General features: G+C 34.7%; 1 protein-coding gene across 3 annotated transcripts in view; it reads right to left on the bottom strand.

Moving 5' to 3' along the window:
* LOC149806954 (peroxidasin-like) overlaps window positions 1-19244 on the bottom strand; it is a 114755-nt gene that overhangs the window by 20862 nt on the left and 74649 nt on the right. For all 3 annotated transcript variants that reach the window (XR_016421395.1, XR_016421397.1, XM_089960127.1), the window contains exons 4-9: window positions 11034-11105; window positions 5863-5934; window positions 5311-5474; window positions 4438-4555; window positions 3145-3314; window positions 1389-1658 (exon numbers count right to left, since the gene is read on the bottom strand). Coding sequence is in view for 1 of the 3 variants with exons in the window: in XM_089960127.1 (XP_089816253.1) it covers window positions 1389-1658; window positions 3145-3314; window positions 4438-4555; window positions 5311-5474; window positions 5863-5934; window positions 11034-11105 (866 nt within the window). In the remaining 2 variants the exon portion in view is untranslated. The remainder of the gene's footprint in view (window positions 1-1388; window positions 1659-3144; window positions 3315-4437; window positions 4556-5310; window positions 5475-5862; window positions 5935-11033; window positions 11106-19244) is intronic.

The raw sequence follows: 19244 nt of genomic DNA, 5'->3' as shown, positions 1-19244 counted from the left end.
CGTTGCTTACAAATTTAATTTGGATTTCCAACACCATTATTTGTATTTCTACAAGGAACTGTAGATACGCACAGTACTGACTACAGCATATGACATCATCATTTATCTTGGATTTTCCATCAGGATTCAAACTTGAAATTATTAGAACATTTATTACTAGGACTTTTGTAATTTAATTTGTGGATTATTCTTAGATTATTTTTGGATTATTCTTGGATTATTTTTGGATTTGATTCTTGAAACCGTAAATTCTTCTCCTTTTTTTCATTTTTACAGAAATTTTCCAGGGAAATAAATTATTTGTTAAATTTTAAAAAGCTTGTTGTTTTCACTCTTTCTGTGTTACTGTTTATTTGAGCCTAAACACGTAACAATACACTTACCATATTTAAGTCAGAACGTACTCATATTCTTTTCTACTCATTTAACCAGTCTTCGGTTATTTGTTTGGTAAATTACATTGACATTTACAGAATAGACGAAACAATAAAAACAACTTTAGGACCTGTGGTTACACTGCATAATGGCTACTTACAGTGCACACTAAAAACTGCTGAAAATGGTTTAATCATATCACTTTAACTGGTATATTGGTCTAATACCATATATGACTTTCGTAACTCAATGTTATAAAAAGTGCCTTCTAAAAATATTCTTGCACTATATTATTCAATGTGGATGTAAAACATATCCTTGCACTATATTATTCAATGTGGATGTAAAAAAAATATCCTTACACTATATTATTCAATGTGGATGTAAAAAATATCCTTGCACTATATTATTCAATGCAGATGTAAAAAATATCCTTGCACTATATTATTCAATGCATATGTAAAAAATATCCTTGCACTATATTATTCAATGCAAATGTAAAAAATATCCTTGCACTATATTATTCAATATAGATGACTTAGAGCAAGTTTATTTGTTGTTTGATGAGAACGGATTATTTCAAGTTTCAATTTTACTCACTTCATTGCTGTAAAGTCACCAGAGTCAATGTCACCATTGCTATTTCTGTTATTTTCATCAATGAAAAAGTATGTTTACATGAATTCTGGTAGGTATAACCATCAACATAATTTTTAAAATGTTAAATCTTTTCTACATTCTTCTTGTATTCAATGTGATGTTTATTTACAGTATTGAAATACCAATCCCATGCAAAGATACAGTACTACTAAAGCCACAACTAACCACACTGCTATCATCATCTTTATCTTTATCTTCAACATCGTCGCCATCTTCTTTATCATTGTCTACATTGCCACCAGTTCTTTTATAACTATCACTGTTATTGTAATGCTGATAGCAACAACAAGGAAGATGACTGCCAAGGTGATACTTGTCATCATTTTTTTATCGCAGTCTTTATCATTAATTACCTTGTACAATGACTCTGGCATCAGCCGTGACAAAACCTAGGCTGTTCTCTGCTCTACATCTGTACAAGCCTCTGTCTCCATGCTGGATATTGGTTATAGTGAGGAACCCCTCAGATGTCATACGGGCCCGGGCAGTGCCAGATATGGTGGCACCATTAAAGGTCCACGTGACAAAGGGTTTGGGGTTACCAGTGGCAACACAGTGAAGCTCAACAGTTTGTCCGACAGAGGTCTGCACATCCTGTGGAGCTTGTACAATTACAGGTTGACCTACAATGCATAAATAATTACACTAACGATTTCGACAGCAAGTTTACTGCATATAAAAAAAGATAACATTTTATTACATTCATTATGTGGTCAAGCCTTTAGAATGCAATCATCATATGGTCAAGTCTTAAGAATGAAATCGTCCAGTGGTCAGGCCCTTAGAATGAGATCATCCTGTGGCCAAGCCCTTAGAATGACATTAATTTGTGGTCAAGCCCATAGAATGACATTAATTTGTGGTCAAGCCCTTATAATGACATTAATTTGTGGTCAAGCCCTTAGAATGACATTAATTTGTGGTCAAGCCCTTAGAATGACATTAATTTGTGGCCAAGCCCATTGAATGACATTAATTTTTGGTCAAGCCCTAAGAATGACATTAATTCATCATCAAGCCCTTATAATGACATTAATTTGTGGTCAAGCCCTTAGAATGGCATTAATTTGTGGTCAAGCCCTTAGAATGACTTTAATTTGTGGTCAAGTCCTTAGAATGACATTAATTTGTGGTCAAGTCCTTAGAATTACATTAATTTGTGGTCAAGTCCTTAGAATGACATTAACTCATGGTCAAGCCCTTAGAATGACATTAATTTGTGGTCAAGTCCTTATAATGACATTAAGTTTTGGTCAAGCCCTTAAAATGACATTAATTTGTGGTCAAGCCCTTAAAATGAAATTAATTTTTGGTCATGCACTTAGAATGACATTAATTAGTGGTCAAGCCCTTAGAATGACATTAATTTTTGGACAAGCATTTAGATGACATTATGTGGCCAAGTTCTTAGAATGACTTTAAATTGTGGTCAAGCGCTTAGAATGATATTATCATGTGATCAAGCCCTTATAATGCAATCATCCTGTAAATACATTCATGGGACAAAATTCAATATATTTTATTGTGGGACTGAAAACCATCATCGATACCATCATATTCATTTCTAGACTGTATGGCATCTTTACTTGAGCAAGATCTTGTTTCATCATGATAAACTAATGCTTTCCTAGTCATTTTGAAGTGTTAAGTTAAACACATATATTAATGTATGATAATGAAGCCACTTCTACATTTAATTCACTCCATTACCAGAGTCACAACTATATAGAATTACTGGAAGAGAGACACTCTGATAAAAGCTCACATTTTAATATGGGGATCACAATGAATTCACTATTTTTCGTCGTTTACCAATAACTGGATTTTGCTGCTATTACAAACCTGGAGACCCAATAACTAATGATCCTTGTATAGAAAGAAATGGAAACATTCCCCAATCTTTTGGATTAAAGTACCAATGAAAATGTAACTTTATCTGAAGACACGTAAATTTATATATATATATATATATATATATATATATATAAGTCAAATTGTCCAGATCAGATAGATCAGCATGATAAAAGCAGGCTAAGTCTGACTCGCGCTCACTAGCCAGTAAACCATTAACAATATGGCAAATTAAATGTGTCCATCATGTCCACTCACCTGTGCGCCCAGAATATTTTAGTTCTACTTGGTTGGTTTTGGTCTCCCCTACAGAGTTCCTTGCGATGCATTCGTACATGCCCATGTCTTGATCTGTTGTTCGTTCGATCATAAGGGTGCCGTCATCTAGAACTGAATAGCGTTGTTGTTTCCCTACCTCAACAAGTTCACTGATGAAAAGAAAAAAATTGATCAGGACAATATCCATCAGTGTTTGGCCATACAGCCCAATTTACATCCTTTAAGTAGCTTTAGCCATGGACATAACATACGTTTATTGAGAAAGGACATCAATACCAATGATAAAGCAGGGCACTTGCCTGTCATATTTTAATATATTTTGGGAAAAAGGCACTTTTAAAATCTACCGAACACATTCTAGAATGTTTTGATAAACTGATAAACTGATTCAAGATACCCAACATTTTTGAACAAAGACAGAACAAACATTATTCGAAGAATCAAATAATATGGAAATGATAAATGACACGCTAATCAAAATTGTATTTGCTCACTTACTATTGATGCTGTTTTGGTTCTATGGAAGCTGGCAAAGACATAGAAACCAGATGGATAGGGTCTGATTTATGTTCAGTTTAGAAAGTTTTATTAAACCATTATAGTTAATTTCAGCAAGTAATCCATGTGACAATCGACAAATTTAATACAACCTCTAAAGGAACGTGATCACCATGGCTGTGTTACTGCAATTGACCAAATAACTATAGATTAAAGTTCAACTTTATAATCTTATACAAATCCTCTTGTATTCGTAAATTTTATGGCTAGTATGCATGTGGTCAAAAACTTTAATATGAATGAAATCATTGTGATCATGGGGTGGATTAATATTATCAACATTGGCAACATGATTCCCATTGTGCTTGAAACTATTGTTTTGTTTGGGGTTTTTTTCCTCAGAATTTTCTACATTGCAAAAGATATTTAGTAATGTCATCTAACGAACATAATCATATTCCTTCTGGCATATGTAACAAGGATTTGGAGTTATTTTTAGTGTATATATCAATTATTTATTTTTACATTAATTTATTTCTTATATCATGTATGTTGAGTCAAACGGTATTGATCAGGGATATGCTTTATTTTACCAGTATGAATAATTGTACAACAAAACATATCCAGATGGTACATAACACAATGTGTTAAATTGCTAATTTAATGAACATATTTAGACTTAGATTAAAAAGTACATTATCAATTTATGTGCAAAAAGAATACAGTGGCGTGTTTTTCTTGCTGTAATATACAGAGTGTAATTCATAAGCATACTTGTTATGCATCCAGAGTATTTCCGGATCTGGAGTGCCCTCTGCTTTACAATTGAAATACACTGTGTTCCCTGGTGTGGCCTCCACGGTTCGCGGCTGCAAAGTTATCAGTGGTTTTTCTGAAGAGGGAGATGTAGATTTAATTAAAATTTCTCTTTATGTATCAAAACTGAAAAATGTAAAAAATGTCAACCGAAATAAAAACATCCTCAAAATAGACTGCTAATCTTTTAACAGCATCGAAACAGGTAAGACTATGCGATAAGTATAAAAAAACTAAACCAAAATTCATTCAAACGATGTGAGAAGAAACTGGAACATGTTGCTGCTTCTATTTCTGGAACAGAACCTCTATCCTGATACATTCGCTACTGTACCTGGAAATCTGAACCTTTGTAATCGGATTCCATATTTCTGGTCAGAGGTTTCATTACTACCAACGAATGCATTTCAAATTGTAACAACTGAGCAATAACAAAACCAAACCCATTTAATAATGAAATCTTCAGGTACTACTTGACTAATTTAAGTATTCAATATATTTATGACTGTGTGCATTATTATAGGAGAAGACAATACTCTGTTTATATTGAATTTATTTGTGGAGTTAATGTGGTATCAATTTTAATTATCTCAAGCTATATTATTGAAAATAGTAATACTAAATGTCAAAGATTGATAACACTCAAAAAGGTCAAGGATGTGTCAACTAAAGGCCATAATATTTAATGAATGGGAGTGTAAGAACCAATGACCAGTGACTTAGGTAAAATCAAAATCTTTATATTGCAAAGGTTGCTAGTATTTTGTTCAGTTGAACTTTGAAAATGAATGAAAAGAATTAGTACAACAAGAAACAATATTGTAAACTCACTGCAATTAAAATCTTCTACACTGATACTTGTCAAGGATTTTCCTTTAAGATTTTCTGGAAATTCACATGTTGCGGCAGCTTGTGTATCACTTAGTTTCTCCCTTAGCTCTTGTGCCAACCAAACCATTTCACAGTCACATATCAGGGCATTGGAGTCTAAGCGTCTAAATAATAATAATAATAATAATAATAATAATAATAATAATAATAATGTTGATGAAAAGGATTATGAAGGTAATGATGATAATGGAAATAATTATTATTACTGATGAAAATTGTGATGATTACGTAGATGGAATTTAAAAGTACATGTATTTAGATTGTGACATCTTTAAACGCTATTGGGAGCTTCCCTGCAAATGACAGGGATGGTATGATTTATTTTCCTAATTAGTATTTTATGGTCTAAGACTTTATTGCTATCGATTTTAAACTGTATTTTGAATGTTAAACGTGAATGGACACCACCCCGCCCTATTGTATGTTAAAAGTTAACCTCCAACCCACTATATTGCTGTTTTATGATGATGGGAATATTGTAGTCATACTTACAATCTCTGAAGGTCACTTGTGTACGTGAACAAACCTTGCGGAATCCGTTTTAATCTGTTGTTATGCAGGAATCTGAAACAGAACGGACAGACAAGTGAGAAAATCGACAACTACTGAAAATAGTGAAATCTGAAATAAAATTCAATAACAACACATGCAGTATTATGCTCTGTTAAAATATGACTCCACCCCCTCAGGGGTTGTTCAGACTGCAAAATTTAAAAATTAATTCAGATATGAAGGTGTGCATGTGGAGGGTGAACAACTCATCTAAGGAGTAGGTTGGAATATAAGTCAACAACTCTGTGTGTGTGTGTGTGTGTGTGTGTGTGGATGGCTTAATGGCACGTCACCACAACCCTGGCTATATCGTGCCAATCAATAATCAAACTCCAAAATTGTAAGGGTATAGGCAGATAAACTCTTCCAAATATACACTGTTCTGAAATCCTTATTCTTGTCTATACTCGGTGGTTTTCTGAGGCGATTTTCACCTGTATTTGAATTCGTGGATTCGGCAAGAGTCATTGTTGAATTAAGCTTTAAATTCAACGTTTGTGGCAATTAATCACGAATTTCATGAAAAGTTCACTTTTTATAACTTTTACATAAAATGTCTTAAGCATATAACGTCAAGCAGCAGAAATTAAATCATGGAAAATGCATATGCATGATGCAACATCGTGCCTGCATCGATCTCCCATTAGTAGACTCTGCCTCCAACACACGAACCCGCCAAGTTTGGCTTCTCAAATTCGGCGATGATGACTATGACATTGTGTACTAATAGACTCATGACATTCTGTGAGATTCAATTAATAATGGTATGTTGGATAAACATTTTACTTTCAGTTACTTAAGATATTCACTATCAGTCATTTTAAGTTCACAGTAAGTTACTCTTAGTGACATTTAGATAGTTTCTGGGTTTTTTCTTCTTTTAATTGAATATTGTCACCATTGTCCCGACTCAACAGGTGGCAAGTGAAATCTCAAACATGTCAAAAAGATTCATCCTAATGAGAGAGAGGTTTAATACACTCAAAGCTACAAACATATCGTTGGGGAAGAGATAGAAAGAAGATAAAAAAACAAAATGAATTAAATAACATTGTGGAAGAAAACTTGGCTTAATCAGACATACAAATAATAATTGTAGATACATTTAAGATAGTATCAAACAAACCAGTATCACAGAAACAAATATATCAGATGGCATATATGACAAATTGCAAAATATATAATTTAGTCTAAAAAATCTTTATACTGCAATGAATCGAACAAGAAAAGAACAAACTGATGTGGATCTTGAAGAAATGGACGACATGGACAAATTGAAAGCAGAGCAAAAGGAAGACTACGAGATTTTATACCTAAAACATGCAACGACACTAAAATCTAAAGCAATGTACAGTCTTACTCATTCTTCAAACAAGATCATACAGAAAATATTTATGCAGTGAAATAGTTGATGCAGGCCGAAGGAAAGGACTTGTCATTCATAAGTCGCATGGACAAACTCTCTTGCCAGCTACTATAGCAAAAAGCAGAAACAAAATTCTAGCATTTCCTGGTACTTCAATCTGAGTGGTCAAGTAATTTCAATGTTTCATCTTTCTCCTTGCTAATGTTTTCTTCAAAATAATCCTATTTAGTGCAGGTCATTGTGATTTTAACTTTGTATTGTTTATGATATCATATCCTTAGACAGGATCTGAGAAAGAGAACAAAAATGTCCATGGCTTTCGCGGTATATATACATAATACTGACCATTCTATTAATCTTCCTAAAGGATGCTTGGCTCTTAATCGCTATGGATTGTTCCCCATCATGCATTTATAGCTGGGACATAGGTACTATGTAGCAAGATTATACAAGTGTTGGGGCCACGAATTATTATATTCTTTTACCCTACAGGCTAGGCAGAAGTCCATCAGCAAGATTTGCACAGGGTCCTGCATAGAGGCTCACATATCCTAGCTATGACACTATTTGTAGGTAAATTGGGCAAATAATAATCCACTCTTGAAAACAAAAGATATTGCTTATTAAAAAAAATAATATAAATTTACGAAATGACGCAGGGACCACTGTGTGTTGCCTTTAGCGAACTTCGTCAAGGTGAGTGTCACAGAATTAGGCAAAAAAATAACTTGGTTTTGACTTAGAACTATTTGACTATGTTTTGTTGTACATGCGTACAACGTCATCTAGGGTGAATAAGTGTTTTTCCAGGTAAGCGACTGTACTAACATGTACCTAGCTGGAAATTACTTGTGACGAGGGACATTAATAACATGATATGCATGGGTATTTTACCCTGACTATTGCTGACTCTCCTATGGATTTAAGTAAGATCAATCTCTAAACTGACACTGGTCGTTTTGGATCACGTCAAGGAGTGTACCCTCTCCATTGTTCTCCAGCCACAGGGGTAAGTGTTAAATTTATATTTCATTTTATATGTGACGCTTATTCAGTTTGTAATGTCTTATCGCGTAATAATGCATTTATTACAACACAGATTTGAACTTTGAATTACATGTCACTATTAGAGGTTAATGTATTAGCATATATCTAGAGATTTTACAGAAACTATTATTATGACCAGTTTGGTTTTATTGTAGCTGACTGTGACTATGACTAGAGCTGATTAGAACTGTCTAAAGCTGTTTAGAGCTGTCTGGAGTGTCCAGAGTATTTAGGGCTACGTGCTGTCGATACGTATGTATGTACGTATGTCTGTACATGTAGTGGAGCCACGGATTTAGACATAGCTAATTCAAGGGGGCTGTATGCTGTCTGTATGTGTGTATACATATGACTACTGTACATGTGGTGGATCCATGAAGGGTGCGAGCGGCCGATAAGAGTGTGGGCCAACCCAAGGAATCATGCGACTATACAAGGGGGTCTAGAAGCATACGTTTGGTTCAATTGTTGTTCCAATTGGGTGCATTTTTATGTTCATAAGATTATTTTGAATCTTAGTTGTGTTCCAAGAGATTATGTGAATCTCTCTTATAGTTTATGACATTATTTTGAAACACATTTGAATATCATAAGATTATTTTGAATCTTAATCGGAGTCCATACTTGAGATTATGTGAATCTCTCTTGTAGTGTTAAGTACTGTTTGAAGCGTATCTGCAGTCCATGAGGTTTCTTGGATCTGTATTTCATATTGAATTCATATTTTTGGTTTATTTTCAATGTGTGAATGTTTGTGTAGAGTGATTGGGTCGATCGCATCTTGAGAGCGTGAGAGATTCATTGTATTTTTACAACATGTATTTTTCTTTATTAATTCATTTCATAAATTTCCATCTTTCACAGATTGTGTTTGTCTTATTCATTTAATCCTAAAACCCACTCGGTTTCTATTCTGTAACAGTGAGAAGACGAATACATATATCTTTTTCAGATGCATCAAATCTCTGAGAGACAACTTAAGTAAGAAAGAAATCCCCAGCATCATTTAACTAGATCAAATATCAACTATACAAGTACAAGATGAACTGGTTTCCCATTTCTCTAACACTCTCTCTCTATTTCGGGTAATTTACTCTTTTCAATTATCAAAACTATTTCGACTGGAAAATCTAGTAATTCACATCCTAGCATAAAAAATACTGATTATCACATTGCATTATCAACATCGATATTTATTCTATATTCAGTTCAAGATTCAGCCTTAGATGTTGAAGTTACTACTGCTCAAAAACGCTATTACATCTATATTTATTATTATGTGTGTTAACTTTCATGATTATAGATAGAAAGGGCCATTTAATAAATAACACATTAAGTACTAATTTTCATTCTGGTTGTGGATTTGTAATTTAATGTGTTGTCATTATTTAAGTAAACACATTATAGTTTCAGTATAGAAGTACACATGTTCATATGGTTTTTTGACCATGAATGCTCTAGAAGAAATCTCACTGAAAAAACTTGATGGGATTCCCTTATGGAAAATAAACTGACCTAATTCCTGATTGACTAGCTGCTAAAGTACTTGCCCTTTATTACAGCTAAGGTAATTTCCAAATGATTATTTGAACCTCATTTCGGTTCTGAAACTGCATTTTAGTTTGTTTTTCAAATAATGGATAATTTACTAAAAATTATTTATTCTTACCATAAACATCAGTCTTATTGGACTCAGATAGTAATTAATTTCAATTATTCACTGGAATTACAAAGTACTCAGACTTTATGATTTAGTAGCTGTTTTGGAGCTACTGTGAATTCGTTTTAAAACATCTTGGATCATATCAGTGAGATACATTACGACTATTGGCACATCAGCACAACAGACTGAACTTCATTCGGATTACCATCGGAACTCATCTGGAATACTATTTACTTTTGCACTAGTGATACAATTTCTAGGATTGTTTGAATTCCATTTACCATACTCTACGTTATTTTTAGTTAATCACTTTTTCGGGAAACATATTACTTATTCAATTTTACAACACATGTTGATTTTCACTCTTTCTGTTACTTATTTTAAGACCGTGGTGTCGTAGTACAATGACGCACAAGATGGGTCCTATATTCTCAGCATCGTTAGAGCAAATTCATGCACGAATTCCAAACTTCTGACAGTTTCAAACTTAATTAGGAAAAGACAGACTCACATAATTTTCAGATTGTTTTGACTTGGGTTTGTCTAGTAGAATGACCAATTTATAGGATATGGGAGCCTTCTAGGTCTCATATAAGAGTTTGGGGATTTGGACTTAAGCGTCAGGTTCTTGATCAGAAAGGTTTGTGGGTTTGAAGATAATAATATAAGAGCTTGAGTCTGAGTCTGTGTTTTCCCTCGACCACTCAAAAATAGTACTTCCAGAAGTAAGAAGTCAGTGTGATTGGTTAGCTTAAAGTCTCAAACTAAGGCATTACTACATGAGCTATATTTTCTCCAGACGAGTTCTTCAGACCCGTGCTGCAATCGACAGTAGTTTGTTGTAACATAATAAAAGACACACGAACTTTCTAATCTGGACGTCGTGTTTCATTACATCCACATTTGGTAGACACATTAGATACCACTGATTACTTGTAAATATATTTTTCAAAGGAGGCATTGATAAAGATGTCAACAGATTACATCATGAAAAGAACTGTACAAAAGCGGGTAAATAATGTATGTGATACTTACAATTGCTCTAGCTTGGGGACGCTTTTCAAAACGTTGCCCTCTATCGACTCGATTCTATTTTTATAGAGATACCTGAAAAAGAGAAAACTATCACTCAGATACATACCAATCAGTCTGGTCAGAGAAGGAAAGAAAAGGCTAACAAATGGACCTGGCGGCTCCTCGGCAATAAACTATTGGACATAAATTTGAAATGCTCCAGAGCGAATACCAAGAATAGGAAACAATAAAGTTTCATTGCACGTTTCCTCACTTTAAAGGTAAAACTATTATAAAAGCCTGCTAAAGACGCGAATGCAACTTAAAAAACGTTGGTTGAAAGAGCCTAACATTAAGCTGAGTGGAAAGTAACCCTTTGATATCTTTGTTACAAGTGCTTTTGAGATTTTTACTGTGTGATATATGTATACTCATCGGGGCATTAAAAGGGTTGTGAATATGAGTGTGCTGTACAACAAAGTTCTTTACTCCTGAACAGTAAGTACATCAGTGCATTCCCTCAAAGTACTCCATACGCAACTCTTCACTTCTCTGTCTGATTAACCAATTATTAAATGCCATTTTGTATTTTGCTTATACACTGGAAACATGTTCTACAAGCCACATGGCAGCATTCAAATCGTTTGCTAATCAACAAATTTCTGATAAACGGGGGTTCAGCAAAAAATCGCTAGGAGTTAAATCAAGGTTGTGCGGAGGATGTGGCAAAATTGCGAAACTTGCTCCTTCAGAAAAATCAATCACAAATGCGGATATATGCATCGCTGCGTTGTCGTGGAATAAATGGTTACTTCATATACTCTTCTGGTGCCGTTCCACACCTTTTTCGCAACACACACACACACACACACACACACACACACACACACACACACACACTCGAGCATGAAGCAGACAAAATAATACTCGTGATAACTTAAATATTTTCCACTGCACATCGAAAATCTTAATCAATTGCTAACTTCCCAGCAACCACTTCAACGCCGTCTTTGTATTTGCCACCATTTTTAAAGCAATGAAAGCACCTCAGAATCGTAGGAGTTGTAAAAGAATTACAATTTATCCAAGTTGGACTTTATATCAGTCAAGGAACAACCAGGCTTTACAGTATGCTCTTTGCACAGCAGCAGATTTTTTCTCCAACATTTTTATGTTACTGCCATTCACCTATGATACGTCATAAGCATATATCTACAGGTGTCCGGTGTGTTGCACGTGCAGCTGCAGATTATTTTATAGAATGTTATTTTCTCTATCGATCGGCATTAGGTTTTTGATGGGTGCAAAGAAAAAAAAAGTATAACAGAAAACTCGTTCGTTCGTTTGAGTGTCAATGCAATTTTATGTCGTTTAAACAGTTGCTTAAGAAACAACTGGGCACATGTATGCAAAAAGAATTTAAGAACAAAATGACTGACCCACAAAATGACCCACTTTCAATATTTCAACGTTTGTGTGTGAGAAATCGATTATCTTTTTTTATAGCCAAGCATTACAAAAATATTTCTTTTACAGGCACGTTACTTAAAGATAAAATAAATAAATGTGCAGAACCCCGATAGCGGCGAGTCATTGTAGGTCAGACAAACCTACACGGTGAAGTACAGTGATATCGAGCCTGAATGACAAGTGCTGATTGACAAGTCGGTCAGTTGACCTGCGTTAACAAGTGTTTAAAACAATATAAACTGGGTTATCTCATTTACCTTAGATTATTTAGTCCATGTATACGTTAACAGGCTAAGTTAAGATCTTAGACTGAAGTTTGATTGGGCACGTTTGGTTAAATGTCTTGTGATGAATTATGCTTGGTGGATTAGTTTTCGTTAAAATCTCCTTGCTGCCGCTAAGACAGATTGTATCTATTCCTTCTGTAGAAACAGATGACAGACAATGCTGCAGATGTTCCACATGAAAATTTATGGAATTAAAATGCACAGTTACCTTTCTATTACGGCAATTCTTTTAGATTTAGTCACAAGCAATTTATAATTACTGCTACTACTATTACTACTACTACTACCACCACCACTACCATTACTACTACTGCTACTACTACTACCACCACCACCGCTCTACTACTACCACCACCACCAACACTACTACTACTACTAATACTAAGGCCGCTCGGATGGCCTAAGTTGTTAGAGCCTCGAATGTGGGAGGCTGCGGGTTCGAACCCCGGCAGAGTCATACCAAAGACTTGCAAAAATGTTAGTAGTAGCAGCTTCCTCGCATGGCGCTCATCATTATGGGGTTAATTTGACGACAAGCTGGCCTGGTGTCTAGTCCTACAATGTAAGACATAGCACATGTTTTTGAACAACAATATCGGGTGATGTGTCGTCTTACGTTGTAGGACTAGTCTGGTGTCCTAATGTGACTGGGTGGGATATCATGCTACATGTCCGGGACATGATTCCCCATTGCTAGACCTCAATATAAACCTCCACATTGCAACTGTAGCGATATGACTGGAAAATTGTTAAAGCTACGTTAAAAATCCAAATCACACGCACATACTGCTGCTGCTGCTACTACTACTACTACTAATAATAATAATAATAATTATATCAAAAATGTGAACAACGAATCAAAAAATATTTTTCCTTTCGACCCTCTTCCGTAAAATTACGTATCTATGACCAAGGCATCATAATGTAAATTACACTATGACATTGCAGGTAATAATACAAACCATTCAAAATAGATGAAAGGAGGCTGGCAGGTCATATGAATTCGTTACCAACAACAGGTTATAGCAGTACTCCTATCAACCCGTCAAGCACTGGAAAGCAACTGATGTGTTTGATGTCTGACATGGGTTTAGAGTGACCTGTTCTCAGCCATTCATATGTATCAGCTGTCTATAAGTAGTCATAGAGCGTTAACATATCCTGCTATATTGTCTCATTTGTCTCATTTAAATGTGTTTTAAATTATACTGTCTCATTTATCTCATTTAAATGTGTTTTAAACAACCGGGCTTTAACCGAACAAACAATTATATCGGAAGGAAAACATTTGATTTGCACCACAAAAGACTCAGATAACAGACGTTTAATTATGGCCATATCGTAAAATCAAAACCTTATGGACAGCTGTCATCGTAAATATAACAGAAGAAGTGAAATCTTGTCCTCAAAAGAATATGACCTCAGACAATTAGAGATCGTTGTTCTTGTTCACAAATAAGTTGTCAAAATTCGCTCCAGTTGTATTTTACTTTGGGATTATTGATTATATATGTTCTTCTGATTTAAACAGATTAATGTGAATTAAAATATACTTTTGGTGCTCCATTTACTGCATGGAGGTGTACAGTTACATGGCATCTATATTTCCGTAAAACTGGCAACGTAAAATTCCTGTGACATACTGGAAACTGATCATGTTCTCAAATCAGTTATCTTGATGACTCCCCAAACAAAAGACCTTCAGCCCCAAATACTAAAATCTTGAGATAAGTGTATACCTTAACAACATCGCCAGAGGGACCATGATTGTTGCACAATTCTTTGGATACAGCCATTTTTAATCAACACTGTAATCAAGGGCTGTATTTACTCCGACTTCAGCAACAATTTTTTTTAAAATTTACGAGCCCTTTCTATACTGAAGACAACCAACACCATCCCACAATTTTTGCATATCAGCACAAGTGTAGGCAAGGTACAATGAAACTTTGATTACCATGTTTTTTTTAAGTTCATTCATATTCACGTCTTGATGACGCAATCCCTGATTCGTATATGGAATATATTAGTTCTAAATCAAATATTTTGAAATTTTCCGAATCTCTTGTTGTTTTGTTTCACATCATCACCTGTCCCTCCTGAAATTGCAGGGGAGGGGGTGTTTGCTTGCCACATTATATTTGAAGCAGATATTTTGGATGACACAAAACTTGAGATAGGTTCAAACAATCACTACTCAAACGCGTTGTCTATACATTAACTAGATTTTGATGAAATACGACTATATTCTATCAAATAAAGGTCATAGATAACACCATATCCAATCAATAAACGTGGAATTTACATGCATCATTACAATGTTCATTAACATGCAATCCATTCTTTACAGCTGTCTGATCTTCTCTTCTGACACTAAGATTAGTTTTGTGCATACTGAATGAAAGAAAGACCTATTTTATTTCCGATAGTCACTAATGTTTAACTCTTGTACTTAAGAAATCTTGGGCAGGTTATACGTGCTTCATTTTATGTGTTATTGACATATCTTTGAAATGATGAAAAACTCCTATGTTCATTTGATAAATTCAGGAGGAGTAACGAAACTAAGCTCTTCAAGATGGCCTCTGTGGCGGTCATATTAGACAGCACCATTTCATTTGAACCAACTAACACCATTAGAAGTCTTTCAGTGAAAACCACATGTTGACATGACCATCCATTCAGGCGAAGTAGCGATAACAATATTTTCAAGATGGCCGCTGTTGCAGCCAAATTTAATTTATGAGTGGCAATATTTTCATTCAGGACCAATAAAGATATGGGATTAAATAAACATGTGTGTGTGTGTGTGTGTGTGTGTGTGTGTGTGTGTGTGTGTGTAAAGTTTGACGGCAATTGGTCCAAGTAGTTTCGGATAAGTATCGATAACAAATGTATGATAACTGACAGACGGACGACGGAGAGCAGAGCAAACAACTGAAAAGAAAAGGAAAATTCTCCAGTATTAAAAAGTCCTAGCTGGCTAAAGAGACCAATTGCTTAAAATTATTTTGTTTTATCAATATGTGAAATAAATGCAAATATTAAGAGCATTTTTTTTCAGTTTTGATACAACTCTAAAAAGTTACATGTTATGGTTGCTAAAGACATGTTTCTTGTCAAATAAATTTTCGCTGACTTTGCTAGTTCGAATGTATATGATGTTCTTATTCAAATGCAATATTTACAGCATGGCACGCTTGTCACGTGTTATACATTCATCAATGTTGAAATATTTTCTTCCTTGACTCCTCTTTCTAGTAATCTCAAACGTATCCAGTAACGAGTACATCTCTATTATTACTGATATGACCAATTTAGTTCTATTGAGAGTTGACAATGAAATACGGTTTCTTGACGGATGAGCTAACTGAGCTTCAAAAGAAAATACATAATTGCAATTTAACTTAGTACTAGACGAATTCATCTGATAACAAGAACAGTAAAACATCAATTATCCGAACCAATCGAGAGATAAATTTTGTCCAATTAGTTGTCAGGATAACGGACAGAATTTATTGTATTGAATAAGTCGTGAGCTCGGCGAGTTGCCTTTGTGGTCAGAACGATAGAAAAGCCGGAGAAATGGTTTCCATACAATACATCTTCCATTATTATGCTTAATCAAAGGTCGATCAACATCTAGTCAAAGACATATAAGAAAATTTACCACATTATGATTAAATCTGAATTATGTCTATCAAGCAAGTGATAAATAAATTTAAAATATGAGCGGAATGAAAAGCGCAGGGTTGGCCGGATTTCTATTGGGTCTCAAACTGAACTTCTTGACAAGGATTACAGATGCCATATTTTGGTCAAAACAAGTTAGATTACATAACTTGTTCGACAGTTAGTCTTTAGTTTGTGTTATTCTCTTTAGAGCTGTCAGTCGGTGGTTACAGGCTATTATTCTTTGCAAAATATACTTTTATTTAGGTACCGTTATCTCAAATGGGATTTTTACATTTTTTGAATAGGCCCTGACATTGGATAGCACTTATACCGGAAAATGATAACGTCTTTCAGATTAAATTTCTTTACCCACAAAAAAGACCCCAAAAATCTAACCTAAAACAACAACATGTAATTCGGTGTAGTTTTCACATCATTGTCCCGGTCTACTTTTCTTGTCTACTCAATCAAATGGAAAGAGAAGCGGATTTTTGGCTGATTACTTGGATTTACGTCGCGTGCGCCCAAAAGGGCATGTGCGACGGGTTTATTCCCGTACAGAACATTTTCATTGATGTCTGGTGTTTGTACCTCAAAAGAATTATTTGTAAACTTTCCGAATGACTTTTTTGTACCAATCTATATTACTGATGATAGGGATATTCTCGTACCTCCAAACTTTTATCTCACCGACAAAACATGTGTACAAATTAGATGACAACAGAGCTATGACGCCATCATGTCACTGTCGCTATGCGAGGCAGCAGGGCCAGATTTTATTAGTCATAGCTCATGGGAGTTCCAAATTATATAACTAAATCACGTATTCATCTCTTGAATGATGTTTAAATGAGAGAAAGTTTCATAAATTTTGAAGATTGCAATGAGATAACAATAAGGGAGATAACAATAAGGGAGATAAATGTTTACTATCGAATTTATCGCCCCATATTCACGGGAAAGACATTTTAAAGTAAAATTTCTAAGCATTTCTTCAACATTTTGAACAAAAATAAATTCATCTATAATACACTGTAAGGATTGTATGGAACAATTCAACATTATACCAAACTGACTGACATTAATTGTCAAATTACACAAACGCTAGAAACGCATATGCATTTCTAAAGCATTTGATTATTTCTACACAATTATTGCAGCTCAATCATCCGAATGCGCTTGGCACACAGCATTGCAACATAAACAATCTGAATACGGAGGAAGTGGAAACATTATAGATTGGCGTTATGATTATGTATCGTTAAAAAGGCAAAGAAATACAACAGAGCAGGAGCCGCACAAAGATCCGTACTTGGTCAACCTATTTTTCTGATTAATGTTAATGCTATTGCCGAAGGTTTGTCCAGTATATTAAGATTATTGACTTAAGACACTTCTGTGTCTTTCTCAACAAATATTAAAAATATTGAACACCAACTGAACCAAGACCTAGAAAGATTACGCATAGAGACCAAACAATGGCTTGTGTCTTGAAATCCATGAAAAGTGAAAGTTGTATTATTTAAAAATGCCTCACCTACTAAAATGTCTCATCCAAAGTTAATTTTAGATAATACACTTATTGCCTTTGAAGATAACCACAAACACCCGAGAATAACTCTGATGGGTGTTATGTGTTTAGGCTCGAATAAACAGTAACACAAGAAAGAGTGAAAACAACAAGCTTTGAAAATATAATAATTTATTTCCCTGGAAAATTCTGTAAAAATGAAAAAATATGAACTTACGGTTTTAAGAATCAAATCCAAAATAAATCCAAGAATAATCCACGAATAAAATTTTTGAAGTTCTAATAACAAAATGTTCTAATGATTTCAAGTTCGAGTCTCGACGAAGAATCCAAGACGGAAGATGATGACGTATGCTGTAATCTGTAGTGTTGCAGTCTACAGTTCCTTGTAGAAACAAGAAATATCACTCCGGCATTGGAAATCTGAATTAATTTTTATAAAAGCTGTCCCTGTTCAACAACTTCATATGAGCACACGTATTTTCCAGGAAAAAAGAATAAATCCTTTTGAATCCAAGTAATTTGAAATAACTCCAAACAGCACAAAATACAACTTTCAATGTAAGAGCCCAACTACTGAGAATATCGCTCCAAAACAAAGGTTATATCGTATTCTAAAACACAAAAGGGGGTCACGTGATCATGTTCATAAGCTTCAGTTTCACTAATAGCCTTTTGAAACAAACAGGAGATCTCAAAATCTTTATCCTGTTAGAGGACAAGCAATTGTCGTTTATCACCCTGATTAGAATAAAGAGAATGAGTCGTTAAAAGAAGATTACTGTGATCAGTATCTTCTGGTTTATTCACAAAAATGAGTGAAAGTGACCTCATCAAAAGCGTAACCAATACACGTGTCACCCGAAGGAATACTTTTCTATCAGCATCATTCTCAAGAGCTGTCTGTGCCATAGCTCTGGTAACTGCACAAGCTGGGTATAGTCCAGGGAATTCTTTTTCAATTGGATCAACTTTCTGTTCCAAGCAAGGCTTGTCAGTTACAAGTGGATTAGCCACAACCTTGTCTCCTGCTAGGTCATTGCCAGGTAATAAATGAATGCCCTCAACGGGTAAAACAGAAACAGTTCTGTTGTCACGGGTCCTGAGACTAAGTCTGATGACAAATGTACACAATGGAAAGAAACATTAAGAAAGCCGCACTATAATCCCTGAATAAGAACACTCTCATTAGAAGAAGACTTCTCAGAAAAAGGCAAAGTTCCTGACAATAAAAGACAAAGAGAAGCTCCTGAGTCCCTTAACATTCTA

Source organism: Sinohyriopsis cumingii, chromosome 1 (assembly GCF_028554795.1).
Source record: "Sinohyriopsis cumingii isolate HCF-2022 chromosome 1, ASM2855479v2, whole genome shotgun sequence".
In the NCBI taxonomy this organism is placed as follows: Eukaryota; Metazoa; Mollusca; class Bivalvia; order Unionida; family Unionidae; genus Sinohyriopsis; species Sinohyriopsis cumingii.
The sequence above is the reverse complement of the archived record's forward strand: the minus strand, read 5'-3'. Positions and strand labels throughout refer to the sequence as shown.